The sequence below is a fragment of the Nicotiana sylvestris genome, chromosome 3, assembly GCF_000393655.2.
Source record: "Nicotiana sylvestris chromosome 3, ASM39365v2, whole genome shotgun sequence".
In the NCBI taxonomy this organism is placed as follows: Eukaryota; Viridiplantae; Streptophyta; class Magnoliopsida; order Solanales; family Solanaceae; genus Nicotiana; species Nicotiana sylvestris.
This window is the reverse complement of record NC_091059.1, coordinates 138,943,716-138,970,029: the sequence shown is the minus strand read 5'-3', so window position 1 is coordinate 138,970,029 and position 26,314 is coordinate 138,943,716. Positions and strand designations below refer to the sequence as shown.

Here is a 26,314-nt window from a genome sequence, read left to right as displayed (position 1 = left end):
ATTATTGGTTGAAGTCAGGAGCCCCCCTGAAGAACAGAATGGCAATTTGTTGGTTGAAGTTGGGAGCCCGCCCATATAACAGAGGAATACATTCAGTTTTTTCATTTCAAAAAAAAAAAGGGAAGTAGTTTGCAGAGGAATGAAACATCTTACTCAAAAGGAAGTAATTTTGGAAGGAGTAAGATAACATATTTACTCAGCAGAGTTATCCACAGCAGTGTTATCCTCAGTGGATCATCGAGATGTAGAAGCATCCTCGACAGAGTTTCGGGCAACCCAGAGTGGGTAAGGAAGAAAAGGAAAAGTCATCCCCAGCAAAATAATCCCCAGCAGTTTCGAGGGAAGACAACACAGGTAAGTAAATAATTCAGGAAGAAGGAAATGGTTCACGCATAGGAGAGGCATTTCCTCCTAAGTCTAGTTTCACCCATAGGAGATGCATTTCCTCCTAAGTTTACTTTTACCCCATAGGAGATGCATTTCCTCCTAAGTTTAGTTTTACCCATAGGAGAGGCATTTCCTCTTAAGTTTGTTTTTACCCATAGGAGAGACATTTCCTCCTAAGTTTACTTTTACCCATAGGAGACACATTTCCTCCTAAGTTTAGTTTTGCCCATAGGAGATGCATTTCCTCCTAAGTTTGTTTTAGTTTCACCCATAGGAGATGCATTTCCTCCTAAGTTTGTTTTTACCCATAGGAGAGGCATTTCCTCCTAAGTTTAGTTTCACCCATAGGAGAGACATTTCCTCCTAAGTTTAGTTTCACCCATAGGAGATGCATTTCCTCCTAAGTTTGTTTTTACCCATAGGAGAGGCATTTCCTCCTAAGTTTAGTTTTACCCATAGGAGATGCATTTCCTCCTAAGTTTAGTCTTACCCATAGGAGAGGCATTTCCTCCTAAGTTGTTGTTTAACCCATAGGAGAGGCATTTCCTCCTAAGTTTAGTTTCACCCATAGGAGATGCATTTCCTCTTAAGTTTACTTTTACCCCATAGGAGATGCATTTCCTCCTAAGTTTAGTCTTACCCATAGGAGAGGCATTTCCTCCTAAGTTGTTGTTTAACCAATAGGAGAGGCATTTCCTCCTAAGTTTAGTTTCACCCATAGGAGATGCATTTCCTCCTAAGTTTACTTTTACCCCATAGGAGATGCGTTTCCTCCTAAGTTTAGTCTTACCCATAGGAGAGGCATTTCCTCCTAAGTTGTTGTTTAACCAATAGGAGAGGCATTTCCTCCTAAGTTTAGTTTCACCCATAGGAGACGCATTTTCTCCTAAGTTTGTTTTTACCCATAGGAGAGGCATTTCCTCCTAAGTTGATTGTTGACGTCAGGAGTCCACCTGAAGAACGGAGACATACAGTTTAAATTTCAAAAGTCAGGAGTCCGCCTGGAGAATAGAGACATTCAATTTTAAATTTAGCAATCAGGAGTCCGCCTGGAGAACAGAGACATACTTTTCAAGTTTGACGTCAGGAGTCCGCCTGAAGAACGGAGACATACAGTTTAAATTTTAAAAGTCAGGAGTCCGCCTGGAGAATAGAGACATTCAAATTTCAAATTTAGCAATCAGGAGTCCGCCTGGAGAACAGAGACATACTTTTCAAGTTTGATGTCAGGAGTCCGCCTGAAGAACGGAGACATACAGTTTAAATTTTAAAAGTCATGAGTCCGCCTGGAGAATAGAGACATTCAATTTCAAATTTAACAATCAGGAGCCCACCTGGAGAATAAGGGAATACAATTCAAATTCTAAGTAGTCAGGAGCCTAGTGGCATTTTTAAAGTTGTTGTTGAAGTTGGGAGCCTGCCCAGATAACAGAGGCATACATTTCAGTCTTTACATTTCAAGCATTGAAGTTGGGAGCCCGCCCAGATAATAGAGGCATACATTTCAGTCTTTAATTTTCAAGTATTGAAATTGGGAGCCCGCCCATATAACAGAGGAATACATTCAGCATTAATTTTCAAGTATTGAAGTTGGGAGCCCGCCCATACAACAGAGGCATACATTTCAAAATCAAGTCAGAGAACAATAAAACAGAGGGTTACAACAGGAATCCCCAGCAGGAAGCAATAAAAATCCCCAGCATCGGGAAACAGAAGGTTGCAATAAGAGGTCCCAGCAAAAACTCAAGTGCATGTGTCGAAAGGAAGAAAAGCATCGGAAGAAAAGCACCGGAAGAAATGCAAGCAGACAAGAAAGCAAGGCAACAAGAACAAATTGCAGTCTAGCCTAGCTTCTTGTTTTCTTTTAAGCACGGTGTAACAAGGAGATCAGTAACCAGTGGTAATAGCATGCAACAACAGTAACATTGGAGTCCCACGGTAGTCCCAGCTACCAAAAACTTCCCGAACTATATTGACCTGATTCCTGTTTAGCCCAGGATATGTAGGAAACCTCTGAAGCAAAGGTTCGGTCAAATCTTTTTCAAAAAAATGCTTCAACGGAGTACTCGGATGGGCAAAAATCGCTCGCTTTATCTTTGCACGAAAACCCTTCGTGTCTCCGGGCAAAGAGGGGCAGCTGTAAGCACGTGATTTTTGCCCTATATGAGAATTACTCCCAAAAAATTCAAAAATAAAATGATTTTTCTTTGGTGTGCAATTTTGTGATATTTTGTGATATTTTGAATAATTATTTGTATTTGTCTGTGCGTGTTTATTTGCTAAATTAATAAAAAATACAAAAATATGTCGCATTTTGCATGTAGGATTTAATTCTACAATTGTTAGTAATTAAATTTGTTTTACAAAAATTAAAAATTACAAAAATAGGCATCGTTTGCATTTTTAGCATTTAATGTCCAAATATACAATTTTATGCTTAATTATTACTTAATTGTGCGTTAATTATTATTGGGAGTTAATTTGCGCTTTTATAACTTAATTTAGTTCTTAATAATAATTTAAGTATTTTTATAATTTAGTTTTAGAAAAATAAAAGAAGAAAAGAGAGCAAAAATACAAAAAATCGGAATTGGGCCTCTTCTTCAATTTCAAGCCACAGGCCCAAAAAATGGCCCAACCTTCCCTACGACCCAGTCCATTTCGAACTGGGTCGACCCAGTCCATAACCCAACACCCCTATTATTTTACAAACAAAATAAAATAAAACAAAAAAGAAGAAAAAACCCTAAAAAGGACCTAAGTCATCCGCCCCCCCCCCCCACTTTTGCTTTTTCCTCTCCAATTTTCTCCTTAGCATCAATGGCTTCCCCCTCAAAGCTCAACCATGGCTGCCCGACGTCGACAAAACCAGCAGCTCCAACGAACAACAAGCTTCACTTCATCGTCTTCGGAGCTCCCTCGTCGCCATCGATGCCTCGTCGCTGCTGCCTTCCTCCTCGCGTCCAGCCATTGCTGCTACTGTTCACGCAGCTGTGCATGTAGCTTCACTTCATCTTCTCCGTCCAATGAACAACAGTCCAGCTACTTCTTCTTCGTGTTCGTCAACGCTCGTTGCCATGGCTGCTGTCGCGACTGCGTCTTCTCTTCGTCGCCGCGGCTATCGCCGCTACTTCCTCCGTCGTGCTGCTGCTTCACGCTGCTTCTTCTTCAGCCATACCGCTGTTGTTTCTCTTCCTCCTTCCAAGCTGCATCGACCAGCTGCAGCTGCGTCGACCAGCTGCAGCTGCGTCGACCAGCTGCAGCTGCGTCGACCAGCTGCTGCGGCTTCGTTTCTGCTTCTAATGGTGCGTCATCTCCTTCCTTTTCATCAAGGATTCATTTGGTTTTTCGTTTGAGTCTGTGGTATGTTGTTTTGAGCTCAATAGGAAGGTGAGTTTATCGTTGATTCATCTCCGGTTAGTTGGTTTTGAATTTTATTTTGTCCATATTTCGTTTTATATTTCTCGAAGTAAAAATCGATAAATGTTCGATCCTTGTTTTGTTCATGTTTATCGTTTGAATTAATTTTTTGTTTGCTTCATGTGTTTTGATAATTTAATTTTCAGATTTAAATGGGAAATTAATTAGTTGTTTTTCATGTTTATTTCATGTTAATTTTATTCATTTTTTCAAAAAAAAAAAAGGAATTGTTAGTTTAATGTTTGTTAGATTCAAATTGAAGTTTAAATTAATTGTTTTTTTTTCAATTTGTTTCATGTGTTTTATGTATTTTCAGAAATTGTTAACATTGTTTAATTCATGTTCATCTTTGTTTGAAGTTCGTTTTTAATTTAGTAATATAATGTGAAGTTATGTTTTGCTTCTTAATTTTGGATCATATATCTTTGTTATAATTTTGGTTGGATTTAATTGATTATTTGAAGATTAGTAATTTGAATATGTTTATTTGTTTTGTTTAAGTTTAATTCGAAGTTTGAACAAAGTTTGTTTGTTATTGTTATTGAATATTTTCATTCATGTTCATACTTTGTTTGGTTGATCTTGAATCCGAAATTTGTATAGTTTGATTTCTTGTTTATCATTTATGATTATTTCTTGAATTTGTCTCATAATCTTGTTTAAGTTTAATATAGGAATTGTTTGTTGTAATGTTGTTAGAGTTGATTTTAAGTTCAATATTATTGAATTTAGAAATTCTAAATATACTTGTTTGATTGTTGTTGTTGAATCTGAAAATAGGTTTGTTGCTAAAAATATTGTTCAATCAAATTTTAGTTGTTCTTTGTTGTTCAATCATGTTCATGTGATTTGTTGTTGAAATGTTGAAGAAATCATGTTCATGAGATTTGTTGTTTGAATTTGTGTAGAAATTGGTCATATTGGCTATATTTTGTTTGAGTGTGATTAATTGATTTGTTATAGCTGATGGGGTAGTTTGGTAATTTGTAGTACGTTCAGGGGTAGTTTGATAATTTCAGTAAGGTCGGAGGGGTAGTTTAGGAATTGTACATTTTGTAATTTTTTATATGAAGCATGGGGGACAAAATGAAATGGGGTGGGTTGTGATATAGTTATTTAATATAAAGGGGGGACAAGATAAATTTTAGTGGGGAGGAATCTTGTATTTGTTTAGTGAAAGCATGGGGGACAAAATATAATGGGGTAGGTTGATATATTTATTTAACGTAATGGGGATGAGTGGGAAGATAATGGATTTGGTAGGGGAAAATGGGTTAATTTTAATTGATTAAAAGATTTATGGGATGGGATATAAGTAGAAGTCTTGAAATCAGATTGAAGGGGACACACAGAAAGAGAATAAGAGAGAGGAGAAAAAAAATAACAGAGAGGAACGAATCTGAAAAAGAACAGATAGACAGAACAGAAAAACACAAACAGAGAAAAAAAAAGAGTTGAATATTTAAGAGAGAGAAAAATTCCGAAAAATATTCAAATTTTCAAATATAAAAAAAAACTAAAAAAATCTTCTGCTTTCTTTCATTGTTTGAAATCAGCATTAATTGTGGTTGTTTCATAAAAGTTGGAAGCATTTGTTTTGGGATTACTACTTCACCGGTCTGTTACTGGGTTGTTACTGTTGCTGGGCTGTTGTTGTTGTGCTCTATTGTTATTACTGCTGCTGATTCTCATCTTCATTTTCTTTTGCTTCCAATATCAGGTACACAACTGACACACAGGTTATGTAAACCGAAATATGAAGCATGAATACAAAAAATGAAGAGTTGAAATTCTGAAATATATTTAATTATATTCTGAATTTTATTTGTATGTATAAATTATTTAGCTTGCAAAAATCAGAATCATGTAGTTATTTAATACATATAGTGGAACATCCGACGATAGCTTAACGGATGAACTATCTATATATATTGCCAAAAATAAATAAATGGTATAGTAACTCCGTCGAGTAAAAAAAATCAAACGAATAGGCCATCTAGTAGGAACTTGGTAGGAATATTGTTTAGTTAAATAATATTGGTTAATTTCAGCATGTAAATGGTCTAGGATAAAAATTAGATTTCTAAGTTTTTTTTAATTTGACAAACTGAGAACATGCCTAGTATAATGTAACTAGGTAATAACATGTAAATAAATTAAGATATTTTCTCTTTTATTTTGTAGAGACAAATTTCAAATAAAAAATGTAGCCATTTTAGGACTGACCTTTTTTTTAAAAATAAAATGAGATGAGCCTCGCCAAATAAAATGCATCAATTGCGGGGCCCTCGATAAATGTTTAATTGAGTATTTAGAATTCGGGATAGACTGTTTAGTGAATTCCACGGTCTTACCCATAAATAATAATACGCTAGTCGCTTTAGGCGCGCCTTTGATAATTTAATTTCCTTAAACTCGGGTGCACATTGATGTGACCCAAATCCAAATCTCAACGGAGTCAAAGTGTGTCGACGACCACGGGTACATTGATTATAACGCGGTTCGAGATACATTTTCACAACGTTGCAATTCTTGATAAAAATAACTGTAAATGATAAAAGCGGTTGAAAGTTAAATTTTGCACATAGGTTTAACATGTATAAAATCAGATAATCAAGCCAAATATGACAGTTGAGCGACCGTGCTAGAACCACGGAACTCGGGAATGCCTAACACCTTCTCCCGGGTTAACAGAATTCCTTATCCGGATTTCTGGTGCGCAGACTGTAATATGGAGTCATTCTTTTCCTCGATTCGGGATTAAAATTGGTGACTTGGGACACCCTAAATCTCCCAAGTGGCGACTCGGAAATAAATAAACAAATCCCGTTTCGATTGTCCTTTAATTGGAAAAAAACTCCCTTGTACCCCCGCGGGGGCGGAAGAAGGAGGTGTGACAAGTGCAACGCGTACTTTAAGATCCAAATCTTCGTGCCGCTCTTTGTCGATAACCTGCAAGAGTTAGTTAAAAACAAAAAGAATTGAAATAGGTTCGTACCTTCATTTGGAGTTTGGATGTTTAATGTGACCTTCCTCAGTACCAAGTCCTCGTGAACTTTGGCCTCTTCTCATTTCGTGTAGAATTTCGCCCAGACACATTGTTTCTACGGTCCCCATCATACAGTTGATATCAATCTCTTTTTTACCTCAGTTCTCGGTTGATATCTCTTTTGATTCTATCCACGTGCCTGTTATGATAAACGAACCAAGAAGGATCCCACAGTTGATCATCCTCGACCCTGATCGTCGACTGATATCGATTATGTACATCGGCCCAAGTGACAGCTGGATACTCGATCAAATTTTGCTTTAACTACTGTGAAGCTATGGAACTCTGAATGTTAAGACCTTGAGTGAAAGTTTGAACAGCCCAATCGTCGGTGACCGGTGGCAGATCCATTCTCTTCGTTTGGAACCGAGATACAAATTCCTCGAGCATCTTGTTATTTTCCTGCCTTACCTTAAAAAGGTCCGACTTTCTTTTGCGACCTTAATGGTTCCGGCGTGTGCCTTCGATAGAATTGGGCAGTAAATTATGATACCATATCATGACACCCTTCGATAGAGTCTCCCTGAATTTCTTCAGCAATAAGGATTCAACTTCATCATCTTCCAAGTCATTTCCCTTGATGGCGCACGTATACAAAGTGACGTGTTCATTCGAATCAGTTGTCCCGTTATACTTAGGAATTTCGGGCATACGGAACTTTCTTAGGGATTGGCTTCAGAGCCGAATTTGGGGGAAAGGTTTTTGCACAAATTTTTTAGAATCTAGTCCTTTCAATATCGAGGTGCCCTCGAGATTTGGTCGACCATGGAGTTATAGGTTTCCACCTTCTTACCATTTTCCTCGATCTTCTTTTCTCCTGTCTCGATCCGCTTCAACAACTCTTCGAGCATTTTTAGGATAGCGGGATTTGTCTCCGATCCCTTCTCATTCGATTTTCTCGAAGTCGATTCGACCTTGTGCACAATTTCTTGGGACGACTCAAGTTCGATCCTGCTCGGCATGTGGTTCTAATTTTGGGTTATTGCCGCCTGCTGGGATAGCAACATTTTGAAGATTACCCGCAAGCTAATCCCGCCATCCGCATTCTGAGTAGCTGATAGGGTACCCCCATGAATGCTGCTTTCGAGATCGACCACCACATTTCCATTGATGGCTACATGTGAACTGACGTCGATTGGGTCTGCGGCCAGAACTCCATCGAGGCTAGCAGGGGTTGCAATGTTTCCTGGTGCAATGTTCTCATTCTCGTCGTGGTAGCTGAGATCATTGTCAATGTGTTGAGGTGCTGACTGAGAGTTCGACATCTTTCAATCCTGTAATCAAAGACACTTCAAAGAAAAAGCATAAAATGGTGTGTTACGAAAATTTGTACAGGCAATCACTATTATCCTTAGCCCCACGATGGACGCCAAACTGTTTACCCTTAAAATTGGTTAACAATTAAACTTATAAGTGGTTTTAAGGATATGTGATTTCACTTGGCACAAATTGAGAAATATGAGAATGTTAGAAATTAACTGTAAAATAAAGCAACCAATATAGTGAGCGGTTATGGCCTTCGAGCTAGATCGCCCACGAACCAATAGAATATGCTAAAAAGAATATGAACTGAACAACAGAGCTTAAGAGAGAAAATGTAATATATTGCTTTGTTATGCGTGAATATATGTCTACAAAAAGATTAGAACCCCCTTTATATAATAGAGGAATTCTACTTATGCTACAATTCTAAATACAGAAGAAAATCCCGTGATTGACTAAATAACCGGTCTTGACTTGATACGTGCCGAGATTTCTGCCACGATCCTCGCCCGATCACGGATATCTCGGCTTTCTATTATTCGACATAGCAGGTTTCCTTCGATCTCTCTTAATCTCCATCTCGCTTCGTTCTCGATTATGGCTGGTCTCGATCTTGATCAGTCATAGATTCATGAGCTTAACAATCAATCTCCGTGCCATGGTTCGATACAACGTGGAGTCGAGCCTTGGTCTGCCACCCGGTTCCGATTAGCCATACAAAATTAGGCAAGCCCGATTTTGACTGTATATAATTCTAAAATCTCTTAGAAAGAATTGGTATCTAGCTAATTAATCTAATTCTAAGCTGTCTGGATTGGTATATTTTCTTTTGTGGTTTGTGAGGTTCGAGGTACGTGAGATCACATTTGCATATAGTTACAGTATTTTTGTCTGCTTTTGCATCAATGATGTCCTAGGAAACGAAAGTCAGGGACTTGGTTGTTAGGAAGTTGGGGAGGACAGGGATTTTCTATTGACTATTGTTGGGGATTGAATTATCTTTTGTTGGTCAAAAATTTGATAGTCTACATCTTGACTAAGTGATCCTCGTATCCTTGTCCCATGAACCACATCTCAACTGAAAAAGATCATGGTGAGTAATTATTACTACCTTGTAATTTAACATTAGTAATAGTGGAAGGATTCGAAATTGAAGAGAAAAATGATTTGACTTTTTCTATTGTGGAGGACTCATCTATCATTTTGATATTTAAATTTCAAGAAGGCAAGGGAACAAAATAATGTGAGATAGAGGACAAAAGTAAGAGCACTCTGTAAAGAAATAGAAGACTTTTTGGACAAGAAATCTTGTAAGAATGGCCCCTACATGTAAAGACAAAGTAATAAAGTATTACTTGAAATAAAGAAAGTTTTACTTTGGAAAAAGCTTATCAAAACCAAATCCTTATTTTTCTCTTCTGCTTCAAACGAAAAATTTCCTCTCAAGCGACCCGCTAAATCAAGACTCAACAGAATATTTTTCTTTTCCTCTCACCAAAATCACAAGAACTGGCCAGGAAAGTAGACTACCAATGGAGCAGGGTTAGAGGGTAACAATATTTGACCGGAAACTTCGTCGAAGATTTTAGAGATTGTGATGGGTAAGACCGGAATAAATGGTCGACCCTCACGTATTTAAAATGAAAGTTAGAGATGGCCGAGAAAAATCCGTCAGAGAAGTGGATGCCGGAAAAAGCAACCAGAAAAAGTGGTGGGAAAAATTCGCCGGAGTAGTGACTGTAGGAAAAGGCAACCGGATAAAGTATTTGAGTATCTAGCGAAATCGTAGAGGCTCTGATACCATGTGAATTATGTAAGTGTATTTCATTTATTATTTTAAAAGATAGATTACACCCAGAATATATACACAAAGCTAGAGACATAATTCAAGAGTGTATCCCTAAGATCATGACTTATATCCACAATCTTTGACTATACCATCAAACACTATCTGATATACAATCTAATATTGAAATACCCTCTGACAAGATCTAAGTCTTAATAGACTTTTCTAGTGATGAGGTACAAGATTATGATCCAAAATCTTACACAGAGAGCGCAACATGAGGTTCTAACCAGTTTAAATACATTTGGTATCTGTTTACATTCTCCCTAGCTACTTTTTTTCCCTTTCTAGTTATTTAATATAAATTTTGTTCATTAATAAGTGTGATGGATTAAATTATTTATTTTCGACAATGGATTAACTATATCTAGTTTACTTTGTGTTGGATTTACCATTTATCATATTTAATTTTTTTTACTAGTATATTAAGAAAATAACTAAATAATTAGCTAAATATGTTTATATTTAGAAAGAGGAAGAGTACGCCCACAATTTCACATCACTGAACTATTTTCAAAAAGAAAAAAAATTAGGGGTCAGAAGGACATAGGTTTTTCGTGCCATCAACTTTATACGTAGATTCCATCAGTTGGCGGGACCTGAGGCTTGACATCCCTCCAAAGTCAATTGTTTAGGACATAAGCCTTCTTGATCACCATTAACCACGTTCAGATAACTACATCCTGGAAAACGAACAGGAATGTCACGGTTAATCAAAATACTTTTTTTAAAAAACCTGCAATGTGGAAAACAAAAGACGCATTTTTCAACCATTTCTGCTAATTGGTTTAGCTTCTTAGGTACTTGGTATATCTTATTATGATATAAATAAACACGTGAAAGTCACGTGAGTAGTTAATTAGTTAGGAAGGTAGTTAGTTTGTTGTAAGTAAGTTAAGGGTGTTTTAGTCTTTTTCAGTTTTCCTTTTTCTTTCTTCTAGTATATATTGACTATACATAATAGTGGAGAGCAAGATTGCTCCTTCTCTGAATAACATAACTCTGTTCTACAACCTTCCTCCATGAACGACCTCAAGCAATCCTCACAATTCATGGTATCATAGTGTCATGCCTAGATCGCACCGTGTTGATTTCTGATTTCAGTCTCTAATTTCATTTCTGCTCTCAATTTTTGATTTCTCAATTACTCGAAGCTCGATCGCAATTTGACAAAATTGTTGATGTCAGACGTAGATTCATCAATGGCAAAAACTATGTTGATAGATCACAATCATCCTCTATACATTGGTCCTTCCGACACTCCTAGCTCAGTTGTAGTTCATGTTAAGCTTACAGGGTCAGAGAACTATGGGTTATGGAGTAGGTCGATGCGGATCGCTCTTTTGGGGAAGAAGAAGCTAGGTTTTGTCACTGGAACATGCAAAAAGGATGCATATGAAGGAGAGTTACTGGGGCAGTGGAAAACATATAACGCCATTGTTCTATCATGGATTATGAACAACGTAGCACCTGAACTTTTAGACAGAATTGTGTATGCATCGGATGCGCACCTAATTTGGGAGGATCTGCGTGAAAGGTTTAACAAGGTGAATCGTGTAAGAATTTTTCAACTGCATCGTGAAATTGCAACTTTGGCACAAGGAACTAGTTCTGTATCTGTGTATTTTTTGAAATTGAAGGAACTTGGAATGAATATGATGTTTTAGTTCCATTCCCAAATTGTTGGAAAAAATCAAAAGATCATGCAGAGCATTTGCATCAACAGAGAGTTATGCAATTTTTATCTGATTAAATGATTCATCTGATCAAGCAAGGAGGCAAATTCTCATGAGAACCAACGCTCATTCCCTCAACCAGACCTAGGCAATGATTATTCAAGATCAAAGCCAGCAGACAATTGGTGCAAACATGATCACTGATAAGGTAGAACCCCTAGCTATGCAGGCAGGAAGGGGAAGAAAACAACTCCTTCAATGTGAATTTTGTCACTTAAAAGGACATACTAAAGAGAACTATTACAAAATTATAGGTTACCCTGCTGATTTTGTTCCGAAGAGAAGGTATGGTGAAGGTATGAAAAATGCAGGAGGTTGGCAGCAAAACTCTAATGTTAATGCAGGACGCTGGCAGCAGAACTCCAATGCTGGAAAACCAAGAGGATGGAATACAACTGGTAAGCAAGGTGGTTGGAGAAGAGAGCTAATGACAATTATCAATAATGTAGATGTGTCTTCATCATATGCACAAGGCAGTGGAGATAGTGTTTTTAGGAGCACTGAAGTAAATGATACAAAGGGATACCACTACTTCACAGATGATCAATACAATCAGATACTGAACCTACTGAACAAAGAACCTGAAGAACATCATGCCAACATAGCAAGTACAGGTACAGGTACAGGTATAATCAGCTGCCTAAATGACAAGTTATACACAAAAACAAAAGAACAAGGAGTGGATTATATACTCAGGTGCCACACATCATATAACCTCTGATATAGAGTTATTAATAGATACTAAATGCACAGGGAAGACAGACTAGGATAAAATACATCTTCTTACTAGAGAAAAGGCTGACATTACTCATACTGGTAGTGCAACCTTGTTAGATAGGAAGACAATCAGAGAAGTGCTTTATGTTCCAAACTTCAAGTTTAACCTATTATCAGTGTCAAAGCTAACTAGGAAGTTGAATTGTAATGCCAATTTCTTTTCTGATTTTTGTATATTTTAGGATCTTTGGAATGGCAAGGTGAAGGGGATTGGTAGAAAGAGGAGGTCTATATCTACTCAAAGGTGACCACTATGGAAGACTAGATAGTAAAATAAGGACCTTCAATGTTGTGAGCAGGATGACTGAAGCTTCTTGTAGCCTGTGGCACAAAAGGCTAGGTCATCCTTCTTTATCAGTAATGAAGCATATAGTAGGTCTACATAATAAGGTTAGCAGTATGCTACAAGATAGTTGCCATGTATGCCCATTGGCAAAACAAACTAGACTGAAATTTTCATTAAGTGATTCTAGAGAAGATACGTTGTTTTATCTTGTGCATGTGGACTTATGAAGACCTTATAAAATTGCTACCTTTGACAGAAAACAGTACTTTTTGAAAATTGTGGATGATCATTCTAGATTTACATGGGTATTTTTTCTACAATTAAAGTCTGAAGTTATAGTAGCAATAAAACAGTTCCTAACTATGATTAAGAATCAGTTTGGAATTATGGTTAAGGTGATAAAGTCAGATAATGGGACAGAATTCTTCAATAAGCAATGTACAGAATTATTGAATGCTCTAGGTATTATCCATCAAAGTAGCTACCCTTATACTCCACAGCAGAATGGCATAGTGGAGAGGAACCATAGGCACATAGTTGATGCTGCAAGAGCCTTAAGGTTTCAGGGCTCAATTCCAATCAAATACTAGGGAATGTGTGTCAAATAGATGTATATTTGATCAATAGACTACTATCTAGTGTCCTAGGGGGCAAGACTCCATATGAGGTCTTGTATCACAAGAAGCCTAACCTTGCACATCTTAGAGTTCTAGGATGTCTTTGCTATGCTACTAATGTAGGCAAAATAGATAAATTTGCAGAAAGAGCCAGAGCAGATGTTCTTATGGGGTATTTTGAGACACAAAAAGGTTATATTTTATTTTATTTGCTCAAAAAGCAAATCTTCATGAGCAGGGATGTTGTTTTTAGAGAATTTGAGTTTCCATTTTCTAAGAAGAATGAGGACAACTCAGTCAATTAGGAGTGTGGAGGAGAATTGAATCATTTGTTGTTCTCTCCTTTATATACTAACGTTTTGCAGGAAACAAGCACTTTGAACTCCCTGGAGAAAGAAGTGACTTTGCAGGACAATGGACAGAATACCATGCAGGAGAACCCAGACACAGACTCTGAAAATCAGCAGGAGATAGATATAGCAGGGACCTCTAATAGCCTGTTTAGACAAGCTTTTTTTGGGCCAAAAGTATTTTTTTGGGCCAAAAACACTTTTGGCCAAAAATTGAGGTGTTTGGCCAAGCTTTTGGAAGGGAAAAAAGTGCTCTTGAGGAGAAGCAGAAGCAGTTTTGGAGAAGTAGAAAAAAGTAGCTTATCTCCAAAAGCACTTTTGAGAAAAATATACTTAGAAGCAATTTTTAAAAGTTTGGTCAAACACTAATTACTGCTCAAAAGTGCTTTTCAAATTAATTAGCCAAACACAAATTGTTTCTCACCAAAAGTACTTTTTTAAAAAGTACTTTTGAGAAAAGCACTTCTCAAAATAAGCTGATTTTAGAAGCTTGGCCAAACGGGCTATGAGAATGCACAGGAGAAATCAACTACCATTGAAGACCAGCAAGGAAATATCAATGAGCAGCAGGAAAGTGAAAATGCAACAAGCTCAAGACCAGACAGAAGACCTACAAGACAGGTCAAAGAACCAATATGGATGAAAGACTATGTAACAACCAAAAAGAACATAAATTGCAACTATCCTCTCTCAAATTACTTGGCCTATGATCAAACCAGTTCTAGCTACCAATGTTATCTAGCAAAATTCTCTCAACTAACTGAACCACATACATTCAAGGAAGCTGTGAAGGATAGTAGATGGATAGAAGCAATGAAATAAGAGGGGTGACATTAGAAGACAATAACACATGAAAAGTGGTAGACTTACCATAAGGGAAGAATGTTGTTGGATCAAAGTGGGTGTATAAAATAAAGTTCAAGGAAGATGGAGACATAAAAAGATTTAAGGCCATATTGGTTGCAAAAGGATACTTTCAACGGGAAGACTTGGACTACCATGACACCTTCTCACCAGTGGCCAAAATGATCATTGTGAGGACTGTCATTGCCTTAGCTGCTTCAAGAGGCTGGGGATTATACCAGATAAAAGATGTTTATAATGCCTTCTTGCAAGGATATCTATATGAAGAGGTATAAATGGAGCTACCTGAAGGCTTCAGAAGACAAGGAAAAAGGAAAGTGTGCAAGTTAATGAAGTCTCTATATGGACTCAAGCAAGCTTCAAGGCAATGGAATACTAAACTAACTGAGGCTCTATTGGGAGTTGGTTTTATACAAATCTATCATGATTATTCATTCTTCACACTAAAGAGTCAAGAAGACATAGTGGCTATTCTTGTATATGTGGATGGCCTCCTCATCACAGGAAGTTGTGCAGAGTTGATTAAGAAGGCCAAAGACATACTGCATCAGAACTTTAAAGTGAAGGATTTGGGAGAGTTTGAAGTACTTCTTGGGAATCAAAATCGTAAGATCCAAGAGTGGAGTACTATTGAATCAGAGGAAATATGTGTTAGAGTTGATATCAAACATATGATTAAGTGGAGCTAAACCTGCATGTACACCATTGGAAGTCAATTCAACGCTGACTTTAATAGAGTATGACAAGGAAAATGGAATCACATGAGATATGGCTTTACAGGATGTTAGCACTTATCATAGGCTAGCAGGAAAACTTCTATATGTTAGCATAACAAGACCTGACATTAATTATGATGTACAAGCCTTGAGCCAGTTTATGCAAATACCAAAAAGATCTCATTGGGATGCTTCCCTGAGAGTGGTGAGGTACTTGAAGAGTGCTCCAGGGCAAGGTGTGCTACTACAATCTGAATATGCTAAGGAGCTCACATGATGGTATGACTCAGACTAGGCTGCATGTCTTAATACTAGAAGGTTTATCACTGGTTATGCTATCAAGTTTGGAAACTCATTGATATCTTGGAAATTGAAGAAGCAACAGAAGGTTTCAATGAGTTCAGCTGAAGCAGAATACATAAGCATGGTTGCAAGCATTGCAGAATTGACATGGCTACTTGGTTTGTTCAAGGAATTGGGTGTGGAAATTGTACGACCAGTCACAGTGTTCAGTGATAGTAAGTCACCCATTCAACTAGCAGCTAATCATGTACTTCACGAAAGAACAAAGCACATTGAGATCGATTATCATTTCATTAGAGACAAAATCAAGGAAGAGATGGTTAAGACAATACATGTCATCACTAAGGAGCACCAAGCAGATTTGTTGACGAAAGCATTAGGGGCAGCTCAACACGATTATCTACTTGGCAAGCTTGGAGTGTTCAATGTTCTGCACCCTCCAGCTTGAAGGGGCATATTATGATATAAATAAACATGTGAAAATCACATGGGTAGTTAGTTAATTAGGAAGGTAGGTAGTTTGTTATAAGTAAGTTAAAGGTGTTTTAGCCTTTTTTTAGTTTTCCTTCTTCTTTCTTCTAGTATATATCGACTGTACATAGCAGTGGAGATCAAGATTGCTCATTCTCTAAATAACAGAACTCTATTCTAGAACCTTCCTCCGTAACGACCTCAAGCAATCCTCACAATTTGACATATCTTAATTTGCCCTAATCAAGTATGCCTTATAGAAGAAAGAAATAATTGATGTTATTTTTCCTCCTTCAAGTTATTTTATTACTCCCTGGATTACAATCTAAATAACATCGGAGTATCTAACCATAAATAAGCTAGGAAGTCAAAGAACATGATACTTACAGATAGTATTTATACGTGCATGATCAATAAAAATACGACATCCAGGCATTAAATGTGAAGTTTGATTTATTTAATACCTTGATGAATGTTGTGTTCTCCTAAGTCAGTTCCTTTTCCAACTAAAACAAGTGCCGACAAGCTGCCTTCCCGTCTGAAGCTATTGTGTGTGTATATACAAACTTCAGCAATGGATGAGTTCTGTGCAATTGTGTGTCAACCAGCAGTTGCCCATTCCATCAAAATTATCATCTACTACAAATTAAAATCCTACGGTCATGATCATCTACTACATACTAAAATCCTAAGGCATATTCTTTGCTGTAGACAGTGGAAGTTAGCTAGCTGCAATAGAGTCTCCTTTTTGCTTCTTCTTTCATGTCAACGAGCCAGTTGCATATCAGCAGCTTCTAGTTATCTGAAAAATGAAAAAAGGACCTTGAAATCTTTGTCTCCAGATGAATCACTTATAGCATTCTGACTTGAAGCTGAAGCAGTTTTAAACATTTTTGTCCAGCATTTAACTATAATAAAGGCATCAAAGTTGAAAACTATTGAGAAGATGGTCTTATGGTTTACAGGGTGCTAAAGATAATGTTTCATCTTCCCCATAACATGTGCTAAGCAATGACCAATTTTGAGAAGAAATCAGCGACTGCTAAATTTGCCATGGATTAAAAGCAATACTCTAATCGTATAGCATTAGACTCTAGATATGCTGCTATATTTGTATAACATATGAAAGATACATATTAACCGCTTGTACAGAAGAGTTATATTAGTTGAATACATATAGAAGGAAAAACCGGAAAGCTGAAGTTACTGCAAAGATAATTAAGTTTCGATAGCCTTTAAATTTTCAAAAAATTGAACTCCCAAGCAAGTGAAAGTAAAGAAATTGTTGGAACACACGTTTGAGCTATCTTCTAACCTAAAATTGATGGAAACATTGCAATGATGAAGAGAAAGTGAGGTTAAAAAAAAAGGCAGCCCGGTGCAAAAGGCATTCCGCATTCACGTAGGATCCAAGGAAGGGCCGCACCCCATGGGTGTATCAACTCTCATTTGCTGGAAAATGACAAGTTATAAATAATCCAAATGGACGACAAAAGATTTTGCGTTTAGTACCAAATGACGAAACAGAGCGACCAAATGAAAACAAGTTCCTTCCTTTCTCCAACAACAGGGCCTTTAAGTCGAATTTAGAGGTCAAAGAACAGGGCTGGAAAGCGTACCTCACCTCATATTGGAAATCCAAATCCTGGGTAGTGTGATTGTTGATAAGTCTCAGGCAATAGTTGCACAGTATCCCATTGTTGTACAACATCATAAATGACTTGCTCATTATCTGGCTGGTGCAACATTGGATACTGTTTAAGATACTCATATTTCTTTCCATTGGCGGGTGTGGTTTTCATGGAAGACTCATGATGAATGTCAGAACAAGGGTACCAATATACTGCTGGGTAATAATGAACGTGTTTTGGTTCTCTTATGTTCTGGAAACTACTGCAAGTAAAATAAAGATCCAATGGATGGAGAGTTGGAATTTCTGGATTTACATGGAAACACGGGGTCTGAGAAACGATCTGGTTGGGACATGGTTTCCAGTGAGTTACAGAGCTCGAAAATTCAGGAGATGATGGAACTTTCACACCAGGTGGAGACGATTTCTCACGACAATGAGCAACTTCTTGGTGTTCAGTGTTGTCAGCAATGAAGTTAGCCATCACTTTATCAGCTCTACCGGCAAATGTTACCTCTGAGCAATTAGCATCTTCAGAATTGTCAGCAGAATCAGCAGTATCAGTTTTCCACCAACTCTTTGCAACCATGTGCTTTGTTAGATTGTCAGCAGAAATCAGACTGTCCTCGTCAGGCAAAATGATTTCATCTTCCACAAAATCCAAATCAGTAGAAGTGTCCACAGGAGGGATCTTGGGCTCTTTTGGCCCTTCCTCATAATTCAGGAAAATCAATTCATCTTCGTCCGGTAAACGAAGTGGAACTTCAGATTCTGTTATGTTATCTGTATCAGCCGAGTAACTAACCTTAGATTCCTGCTCCAAATGAATAACTGCTAGTATCTCAGTCCAAAAATCATCAAAAAGAGATGTGCTTTCCTCAATCTCATCCAACTCAAGCTCACAATCAAAGATAGAATCCCTAATCCCTTCACAATCTGTCCCAAAAGCTCCACAATTGCGGAGAACTGGTGCTAAGAAGAATTCATAGGGCTCTAATTGGTTGGTTTTCAAATTCCTCTCGTACGAATTTTCCTGAGAAGGAAAGAATGTTTCATCTGAAAGCAACTCATTACTGATTTCAGTTTCAAAATCATCCTTGGACTCCAGATTCAGTTTAAGATTTTCATGGCTTCCCTCTGCTAAGATGTTGACTGTACGAATACCATTCTCCCTTCTGGCAGTACATGGCCTCCTCAAACATTTTGTTGCAATGCCAGGAAAGTCAGCATGTGGCAGTGACGCTTCCTTCTGCAAAGAAGATAAAAAGGACAAAACTGCACCACTATCATTGCAGTCATGGGTAATTATCTGACTGAATAAATATGTAATCCAGTTCAGCCTCATTTCATTTATTTTTTCGACCTTCCTACCCTTTCCTTGTTTGACTTGACCGAAGTGTCATCTAAATGTCAAAGGAAACTATGGAATCGGATAATTGCATTGACGAATAAGCTCTTAAATCTAGGGGAAAATCCCAGACACTACTTAGAAGACAGATACTGGACTAAGAAAAATCGCAAGCTTACCAAGAATAAGAGGGAAAGTATCGATAATAAAACCGATACTGGGACTTAAGTATCTCTTATTAGTGAACATCTAACCATGTCCAGAAAAATACCTCAGGTGTCTTTCCAAATTGTGTTCTTTCAGATTCTTCCAAATTAATCGCCTTTAATGCTTTAGCATCTGAATCAGGATGTTCTTGCTGAGAAGTAGCAATAGCAGCATCCTTAGAATCAGGTGCTTCGCACTGTGACTTCTCTTGATCTACAAACTTGTCGACAGATTTTTGGCTTTCAGACAATTTCGCAATCTGCTTGCTCCGATGGGTAGCCAGAACATCAGAACTTTTATCCCCAACTACATTGATTTGAAGAGTATCATTGTGTAATTGTACATCCTCTTGAGCAGTACAGGCCTTGTTAGCTAGAGACTTAGTTTCTTTTGATGAATGGCTAGCATACGAATTGGAATTGCCAACCTGCACAATCACAAGGCTTAATTTACAAAAACTACATGCACCTCATGGAATGGGTTGGTTTATTCTTTAAGCATATTGTGAATAGAGAGTTTTTGCTTTGCACTAGAGACATAGTAGAGCAATACAGGAGCCATAATCATGACCAATCTTGAGTGCATAATAACCTGACCTTGTAGGACTGTGGTGGACGATAAGGGTTCTTGCTCTTACTAAGAATTGATCCCAAAATCCCAGAACGATCATTCTGCACCCTGGAATCTGCATTACATGTCTATCATCAGAATAGACCTATGGGTAGTATAACAGGTTCTTATCTACTCATAACTAGTGAACCATCTATACACTGGGCATTTGAGAGGTATGCATGCAACATCCAGATACATGAAGAAAGATAAAGTGTGTTATTGAAACATTGATTTAACCAAGTGAATGTAATCTAGCAGAACCTCCTGTTACATAAAAAACCTGACTGTTTCTGAAACTAACTTGATTATACAATTTGAGGGCACTCTGCATAATAAGTTTGACATATCAAGGATTGGATTTAATCGATCATAAAGTAAGAGAACTAATTCAATGCATCATAACAACTATTGTCAAAGACCTGAATCACAGCTTCCCTGTGGACTATTCTGTGTGTTCAACCGTGAACATTGTTTCTCCCATCTTCCACAAGATCCTCGAGAAGCAGCAACCAAATCACATCTAATAACAGTTGAAGGATCAATATAAGAATTGTTTGAAGCATACGGAGGTAGGACCGCAGATGTCTGTTGCATTTCCAGCTTATACTCAGATGCACCATCAAGTTCGCTGTTAGGGAAGCAATTACAAGATGCAGAAAGAACTAGTCACCAAATATAAATTAATAGTAACTAGTTATTAAACCTGTAAGATCAGCGTCAATTATCACGAGTCAATAAGTCAACCTACGCTGTGATTATTCTATTTCTTTCTTCGTTTCATTTTTTTCTTTTTGTTGCGATAAGCAGAGAAATTTTTACCAGCAATTGAATGTAAAAGAGCGGAACATAGTTTTCGACATCAAATTTCTCAGCTGTAAATGGAAGTGTTCATCTTAATTTAGAACCGCTAGTCGCAAGTAAATAAAGTCACGCGAAGTATCTTCTTTTATAAGCAATAATTAAGCAGTTCGGCACTTTTTCTCGCAGTTAAAGCATAGAGAACAACTTAATTAAAGCATAACGGAACAATAAAGCAAAATTAGCAGAGACGACATCAAGCAATTAAAGTTGCGACATTTCACTTACCGTAAAACTGATGAATCAAAATCCTTGGGTAACTCCTTACAAATTTGCAGGTTAATCAATGATAACATGAATGCTTTAGTGTACGTAATCCTAGAATCTCTGCAGCACAAGTATCAAACAAAAATTTATGTTAATCAGTGTAATACTTGCAATTGGATATAGAAGCGAAAATAAAAATAAAAAAGAGTAAGAAAACGTTAGTCACTTTAAAATCTCTGTAATAGTTCTCTCCGATTCCAACCGCTCTCCTGAGCTGTGTTCTTCAATTTCCACACCCATTCCGAAGTCGTTGCTCAAATTTTCACAGTCAGTACAAGTTCGTACAACTATAGCCCCCTACCTCCACAGTTTCCGCCTGTAACTTTCCGCTACAGCTTCCGAAAATAAGAGACTTATCAAATTTAACACTTGGAACCGAATCAACTCTTCTGAATCGCTAATGTGATGTGTATGTTCTGTAAAAAGCCCTAGTTATTGCACATTTATATCAGAATGTACCAGTGTAGAAGGAGGAGATTAAAAGACTTGATTTGAGAAAATGAGTGGAACTCCAGGTGAATATGTAGAGACGATTACATATTCACATTGTTTTGCACTTTTGCTATTACAGAGATGTGAAATGTTTACAAGGGCTAAAAAACGTGAACTGTTCTTATACTATAAGTGGAAAGAAGATTGCAGAGCAAGAAAAGAAAGCAATGACCGCAGGGGAGTGGGAGGTATCTCCCCCTGCTTACTGACATATCGTATGCGTACTTGGGTGGGTTAAAACAGTCTTTAGACATATACTTTGAACAATTTTATTTTGAGAAAACACAAACGCGTTTAGATTAAAAAAAAATCAGTTTGTAAAAGTTTTGCTATTTGCTGGAAACTTTCAGAGCATAGCCTCAGAACTGTTCTTAATGACTGAAAAGACTTCTGTTGTATTTTGGAAAACTTTCTTTAAAAGGTCTGCGAAGGAGTCGCAAGGTTGAAATTCTTCAAAATAGTCGCAAGGTTACAGGTTATGGTAAGTTTCCTTGCCGTTAGTTAACACTCCAAAAGAAAGAAAAAAAACAAAGCAAAGAGGAGAAACAAAAAAATTACTTGAGAAGATGGTCTCTACCTATCATAATATCAAAGATTTGAAATTGATTTGAAATCAGTAATTAACACTGTGGATATAACAGAAAAAAAAAAGAAAAACTAACAAATAAAAGTGAAAAATTTAAATTTAGAATACTAAACAAATAACAGAGGAAGTAAATTTTTGGTATACGCTAAAAGGAGTAGCGGTTCAATTTTTATTACCTACACGACTTTTGTGAAATATGTCAAAATGGCTTCCTTTTAAAAAGATTATGTAACACCATTAATATAGGCAGTCGAAATCTGAATCATGTTTTAATGTTGGTCTACATAATTCTTTTCTTTTCTTACTTCAGTGGACCTTTTTCATACGTTCATATCTTCCAATAGTTTATCGTGAAGCCTCGGTATTATTGCATTTGCTTTTATTAAAATTCTAAAGTTTGTTAAGCATAATTTTTGGACATTGCAAGATCAGCTTATTTGTATAAGAGTGTTACTCCACGTAGTTAAGATTTTATATGTTTAAATGTCTCGCATAGGGGTCTTTAGGGAATTAATTATCCAACAAGGACGTTATTTTGGGCATTTAACTCTAGCTCAGTTGACCAGTTTAAAGGGAGAGAATCAGCTAGAAGAAGAATACTAACCCTGAAAGAGTACCTTAGTCCTTTCAGGCAATTAGTCACCTGAATTGTTTTCTCAGGGGTACCCTACTTAGTACTTAATTACCCTTTACCCACCACATCTAATCTAAGTTGCCCAGCTCAGGTATTCATGTTAATTTGAGAATAATCGTTGGACTGTACATCCTGGAAAAGAGTAGAACCGAGTATAAAACAGGAAATATCGATAATCGAAATAGTCTATTAACATTCAGAAATCGGATGACAAACTCTGACAGTAACACTTGGACGAGACAAACTACACACAAACTAGGTGACGCAGTTGCTTACACAACAGGCTCAATCGACACATCAGAACCACTAGCCAAAAAGGTATTACTAAACAGAAGAAAAGAGAACCAAGAGTAAAATGTATGTTCAGCATCCAATGTAAGACATCTTCAAACCAAGCAGCGTGCTTAGTCCACTTCTTCCATCTTGCTTTCTTCACCAGTTTCCTCCAGTGCAGGCATATCCGCATCTTCAACAGCTTCCTCTTCCTCGTCAATGCTCAGACCCAACTTCAGCATCCTGTGAATCCTTGCAGCAAAAGTGTTAGGGTCATCAAGACTAAAACCAGATGTCAGTAGCGCAGTCTCAAAGAGCAACAACACAAGATCCTTCACTGATTTGTCATTTTTGTCAGCCTCAGCTCTCTTACGCAGTTCTTCCATGATTCCATTGTCGGGGTTAATTTCCATTGTCTTCTTGCTGGACATGTAAGAGCTCATGCTGCTGTCCCTCAAGGCCTGAGCCTTCATGATCCTTTCCATATTGGCTGTCCAACCATATTCGCCAGTAACCAAGCAACAAGGAGAATCAACAATCCTGTCAGACACAACCACCTTCTCAACTTTGTCGCCAAGGATGTCTTTAATGATCTTGCAAAGGTTCTCAAAAGACTTTTTCTTCTCCTCCTTTTTCTTCTTCTCTTCTTCACTGTCATCATCAAGCTTCAGTCCCTCCTTCGTAGCAGAGACTAGCTTCTTACCATCATATTCTTTCAGCTGCCCGACTGCATATTCATCGATGGCATCAACCATGTAGAGCACTTCATATCCTTTCTTCTTGAGACGTTCCAAGAATGGAGAGTTCTCCACTGCCTTCTTGCTTTCTCCAGTGATATAATAGATGTCTTTTTGGCCCTCCTTCATTCTGGTGACATAATCCTTGAGACTGGTCATCTCATCGCCACTCTTGGTGGAGTGGTAACGAAGAAGGTCAGCCAACTTGGCTCTGTTCTGGCTGTCCTCATGAATACCCAACTTCAAGTTCTTTGAGAAAGCCTCATAGAACTTGTTATAGTCCTCCTTATTCTCAGCAATCTCATTGAACATCTCAATACATTTCTTCACGAGGTTCTTCCTAATCACCTTGAGAATCTTGTTCTGCTGTAGCATCTCACGAGAGATGTTGAGAGGCAAGTCATCAGAATCAACAACACCCTTCACAAATCCGAGGTACTCAGGGATAAGTTCCTCGCAGTTGTCCATAATGAACACCCTCCTGACATAAAGCTTAATGTTGTTCATCTTCTTTCGGGTGTCAAAAAGATCAAAAGGAGCTCTCTTGGGCACAAAGAGGATTGCCTTGAATTCAAGCTGCCCCTCAACAGAGAAGTGTTTGACAGCAAGGTGCTCCTCCCAGTCATTGGTCAAGCTCTTGTAGAAAGAGGCATACTCATCCTTGGTGATCTCCTCTGGTTTGCGCAACCAGATAGGTTTCTGCTTGTTAATGAGCTGCCACTCATGAGAAACCTCTTTAATCTTCTTTTTCTTGCCTTTCTCCTTCTCTTTATCCTCGTCGACCTCCTCAACAGCACCCTCCTCATCTTTCTTGGGCTCATCATCTTCATCATCACTGATTTCTTTCTCGGTTGTCTTCTCAGTCCAGAGATAAATAGGGTAGCTAATGAATTCAGAGTGCTTCTTCACTAAATCCTTGATTCTCCTCTCCTCCAAGTACTCCAGCTGTAATTAAATCAAAATTAATTACAACAACCTCTAAATTAGGACAAATGAATTTTAACATAACCATTCCTGCAGTTAAGTAGTGCTGCTTACCTGGTCCTCTTTAAGGAAGAGAGTTATTTTAGTTCCTCTGCCCAATTGCTCTCCATCGACATCCCTTGTAACAGTAAATGAACCACCGGCTTGTGATTCCCAGACATACTGCTCATCATCGTTGTGCTTGGTGGTCACAATGACCTTCTCTGCTACGAGGTAAGCAGAATAGAAACCAACACCAAATTGGCCAATCATACTAACATCAGCTCCAGCCTGCAACGCTTCCATAAATTCCTTTGTGCCGGACCTTGCAATTGTACCCAAATTGTTGACCAAATCTACTCGAACCAACAGAAAAAAAACAGAGTCATCAGTATCCATTCTACAACTAAATCCGGAGGTCCTTATAAATCAACTCAACCATCCTCCTCCTAGAGTATGAACCACTGCCATCAATCAATCGATTAGTGCTAGATAGTTAAACTGCATGCGTCGATATGTGAGATTAAATTTTCTCCAAGGATTAATGGGAAAATCATGACAATACCACCAGTACTTTGATATGAATATACGTTTTCAAATCAGACACACAAATTAAATTCATTCTCCGAAACAAGAGTAATACAGACACACTTTCCTAACATTAAACTACAGCAACATATGCATACAGATAAAAATTTCATTGAAACAAGAGTCTACGAAAAGCTAGCACCGATAAATCTCTTGGAGATTAACAGAGCAATATAACGCTGGACAAACAACGGAATAGTAATAGTAGATGAACAATGCGATTACCTGCTTTAGTCATGCCGATTCCGCTATCGATAATGGAGAGGGTCTTATTAGCCTTATCCGGAACAAGGCGAATGAAGAGCTCAGGTTGAGCATCAAGCTTGCTCTTATCCGTCAAACTCTCGAATCGAATCTTGTCTAATGCATCAGAAGAATTGCTAATAAGTTCCCGAAGGAAAATCTCCTTGTTGCTGTAGAAAGTGTTAATGATCAAACTCAACAACTGGTTAATCTCAGCCTGGAATGCGAAGGTTTCAGCATCAGCCATTTGAACATCCGCCATTGAGAAATGCAGAGAATGTGAAACTTGTTAGGACGCTATGAAGAGAGAATTCGTAAGAACGCTTGGGATCTGATTTTTGTGGAAAGGGGAGGGTGGTTTATATATGAATGCAGAAGAATTCTAGGTTCTTCTATCAACCAAAGAAGTTGCCTTGACGAAGAGGTGAAATCTCTGCTTCTCGAGTCTTCTACGTCCCTCTACACAAAAAAGTGCTTCCTCGCGCTGACGTGGAAATGAGTATACGCACCAAAAAAAAAAGTTTTGTCCACCTAAGACATCTGGAATGTTCTTAACAAAAAAACTTCGAGTTCCTACTTGTCATCACAACAAAATAAAATAAAAAATTATCTATAGATGGACTTGTCCTGCATAGAGTAAAATAATTTTATTTTCCTATATTTTGGGAAGGAAAAAATATTTTATATAGGAGTAATATTTATTGGATTACAAATTTAATCTTATTTTCTCGTGTATATTCTCCAAGTGGTTTTGTGACAAACATAAAGATAAAGAAAGATAAATAGAAAAT

The 26,314-nt window shown here is 37.6% G+C and overlaps 3 protein-coding genes across 5 annotated transcripts; 1 reads left to right on the top strand and 2 right to left on the bottom strand.

Moving 5' to 3' along the window:
* The first annotated feature begins 11,167 nt into the window (after window positions 1-11,167).
* Window positions 11,168-11,632, top strand: LOC138888083 (uncharacterized). The gene has a single exon (XM_070169890.1). It carries the CDS (start codon window positions 11,168-11,170, stop codon window positions 11,630-11,632), a length of 465 nt encoding a protein of 154 aa, XP_070025991.1.
* A 4,918-nt stretch (window positions 11,633-16,550) lies between these two features.
* Window positions 16,551-21,658, bottom strand: LOC104219518 (uncharacterized). 3 transcript variants are annotated; one of them, XM_009770211.2, is made up of 7 exons: window positions 21,174-21,658; window positions 20,969-21,067; window positions 20,302-20,510; window positions 19,867-19,955; window positions 19,335-19,697; window positions 17,705-18,964; window positions 16,551-16,887 (listed from the first exon to the last, which is right to left on the bottom strand). In XM_009770211.2, exons 1-6 carry the CDS (start codon window positions 21,245-21,247, stop codon window positions 17,711-17,713), a joined length of 2,088 nt encoding a protein of 695 aa, XP_009768513.1. In that variant the 5' UTR covers window positions 21,248-21,658; the 3' UTR covers window positions 16,551-16,887; window positions 17,705-17,710. The 3 variants fall into 3 exon arrangements, with proteins under 3 accessions (XP_009768513.1, XP_009768515.1, XP_070024707.1); XM_009770213.2 differs by having other exon boundaries at window positions 17,710-18,964; XM_070168606.1 differs by having other exon boundaries at window positions 20,302-20,402.
* Window positions 21,659-22,874: 1,216 nt separating this feature from the next.
* Window positions 22,875-25,914, bottom strand: LOC104219517 (heat shock protein 83). Its single transcript, XM_009770210.2, has 3 exons — window positions 25,506-25,914; window positions 24,768-25,048; window positions 22,875-24,674 (listed from the first exon to the last, which is right to left on the bottom strand). Exons 1-3 carry the CDS (start codon window positions 25,783-25,785, stop codon window positions 23,124-23,126), a joined length of 2,112 nt encoding a protein of 703 aa, XP_009768512.1. The 5' UTR covers window positions 25,786-25,914; the 3' UTR covers window positions 22,875-23,123.
* Window positions 25,915-26,314: the final 400 nt, after the last annotated feature.

What these genes read in the sequence shown, in the direction of transcription:
- LOC138888083 (XM_070169890.1), top strand. Translation starts at nt 11,168, where the DNA reads ATGGCAAAAACTATGTTGATAGATCACAATCATCCTCTATACATTGGT.
- LOC104219518 (XM_009770211.2), bottom strand. Translation starts at nt 21,247, where the DNA reads ATGGGTGTGGAAATTGAAGAACACAGCTCAGGAGAGCGGTTGGAATCG. An exon ending in GTCCACCACAGTCCTACAAG is followed by an intron (nt 19,698 to 19,866) that starts GTCAGGTTATTA and finishes GTGATTGTGCAG; the next exon opens with GTTGGCAATTCCAATTCGTA. An exon ending in AATTTGGAAAGACACCTGAG is followed by an intron (nt 18,965 to 19,334) that starts GTATTTTTCTGG and finishes TCTTCTTTGCAG; the next exon opens with AAGGAAGCGTCACTGCCACA.
- LOC104219517 (XM_009770210.2), bottom strand. Translation starts at nt 25,785, where the DNA reads ATGGCGGATGTTCAAATGGCTGATGCTGAAACCTTCGCATTCCAGGCT. An exon ending in AATCGGCATGACTAAAGCAG is followed by an intron (nt 25,049 to 25,505) that starts GTAATCGCATTG and finishes TGGTTCGAGTAG; the next exon opens with ATTTGGTCAACAATTTGGGT. An exon ending in TCTTCCTTAAAGAGGACCAG is followed by an intron (nt 24,675 to 24,767) that starts GTAAGCAGCACT and finishes ATTTAATTACAG; the next exon opens with CTGGAGTACTTGGAGGAGAG.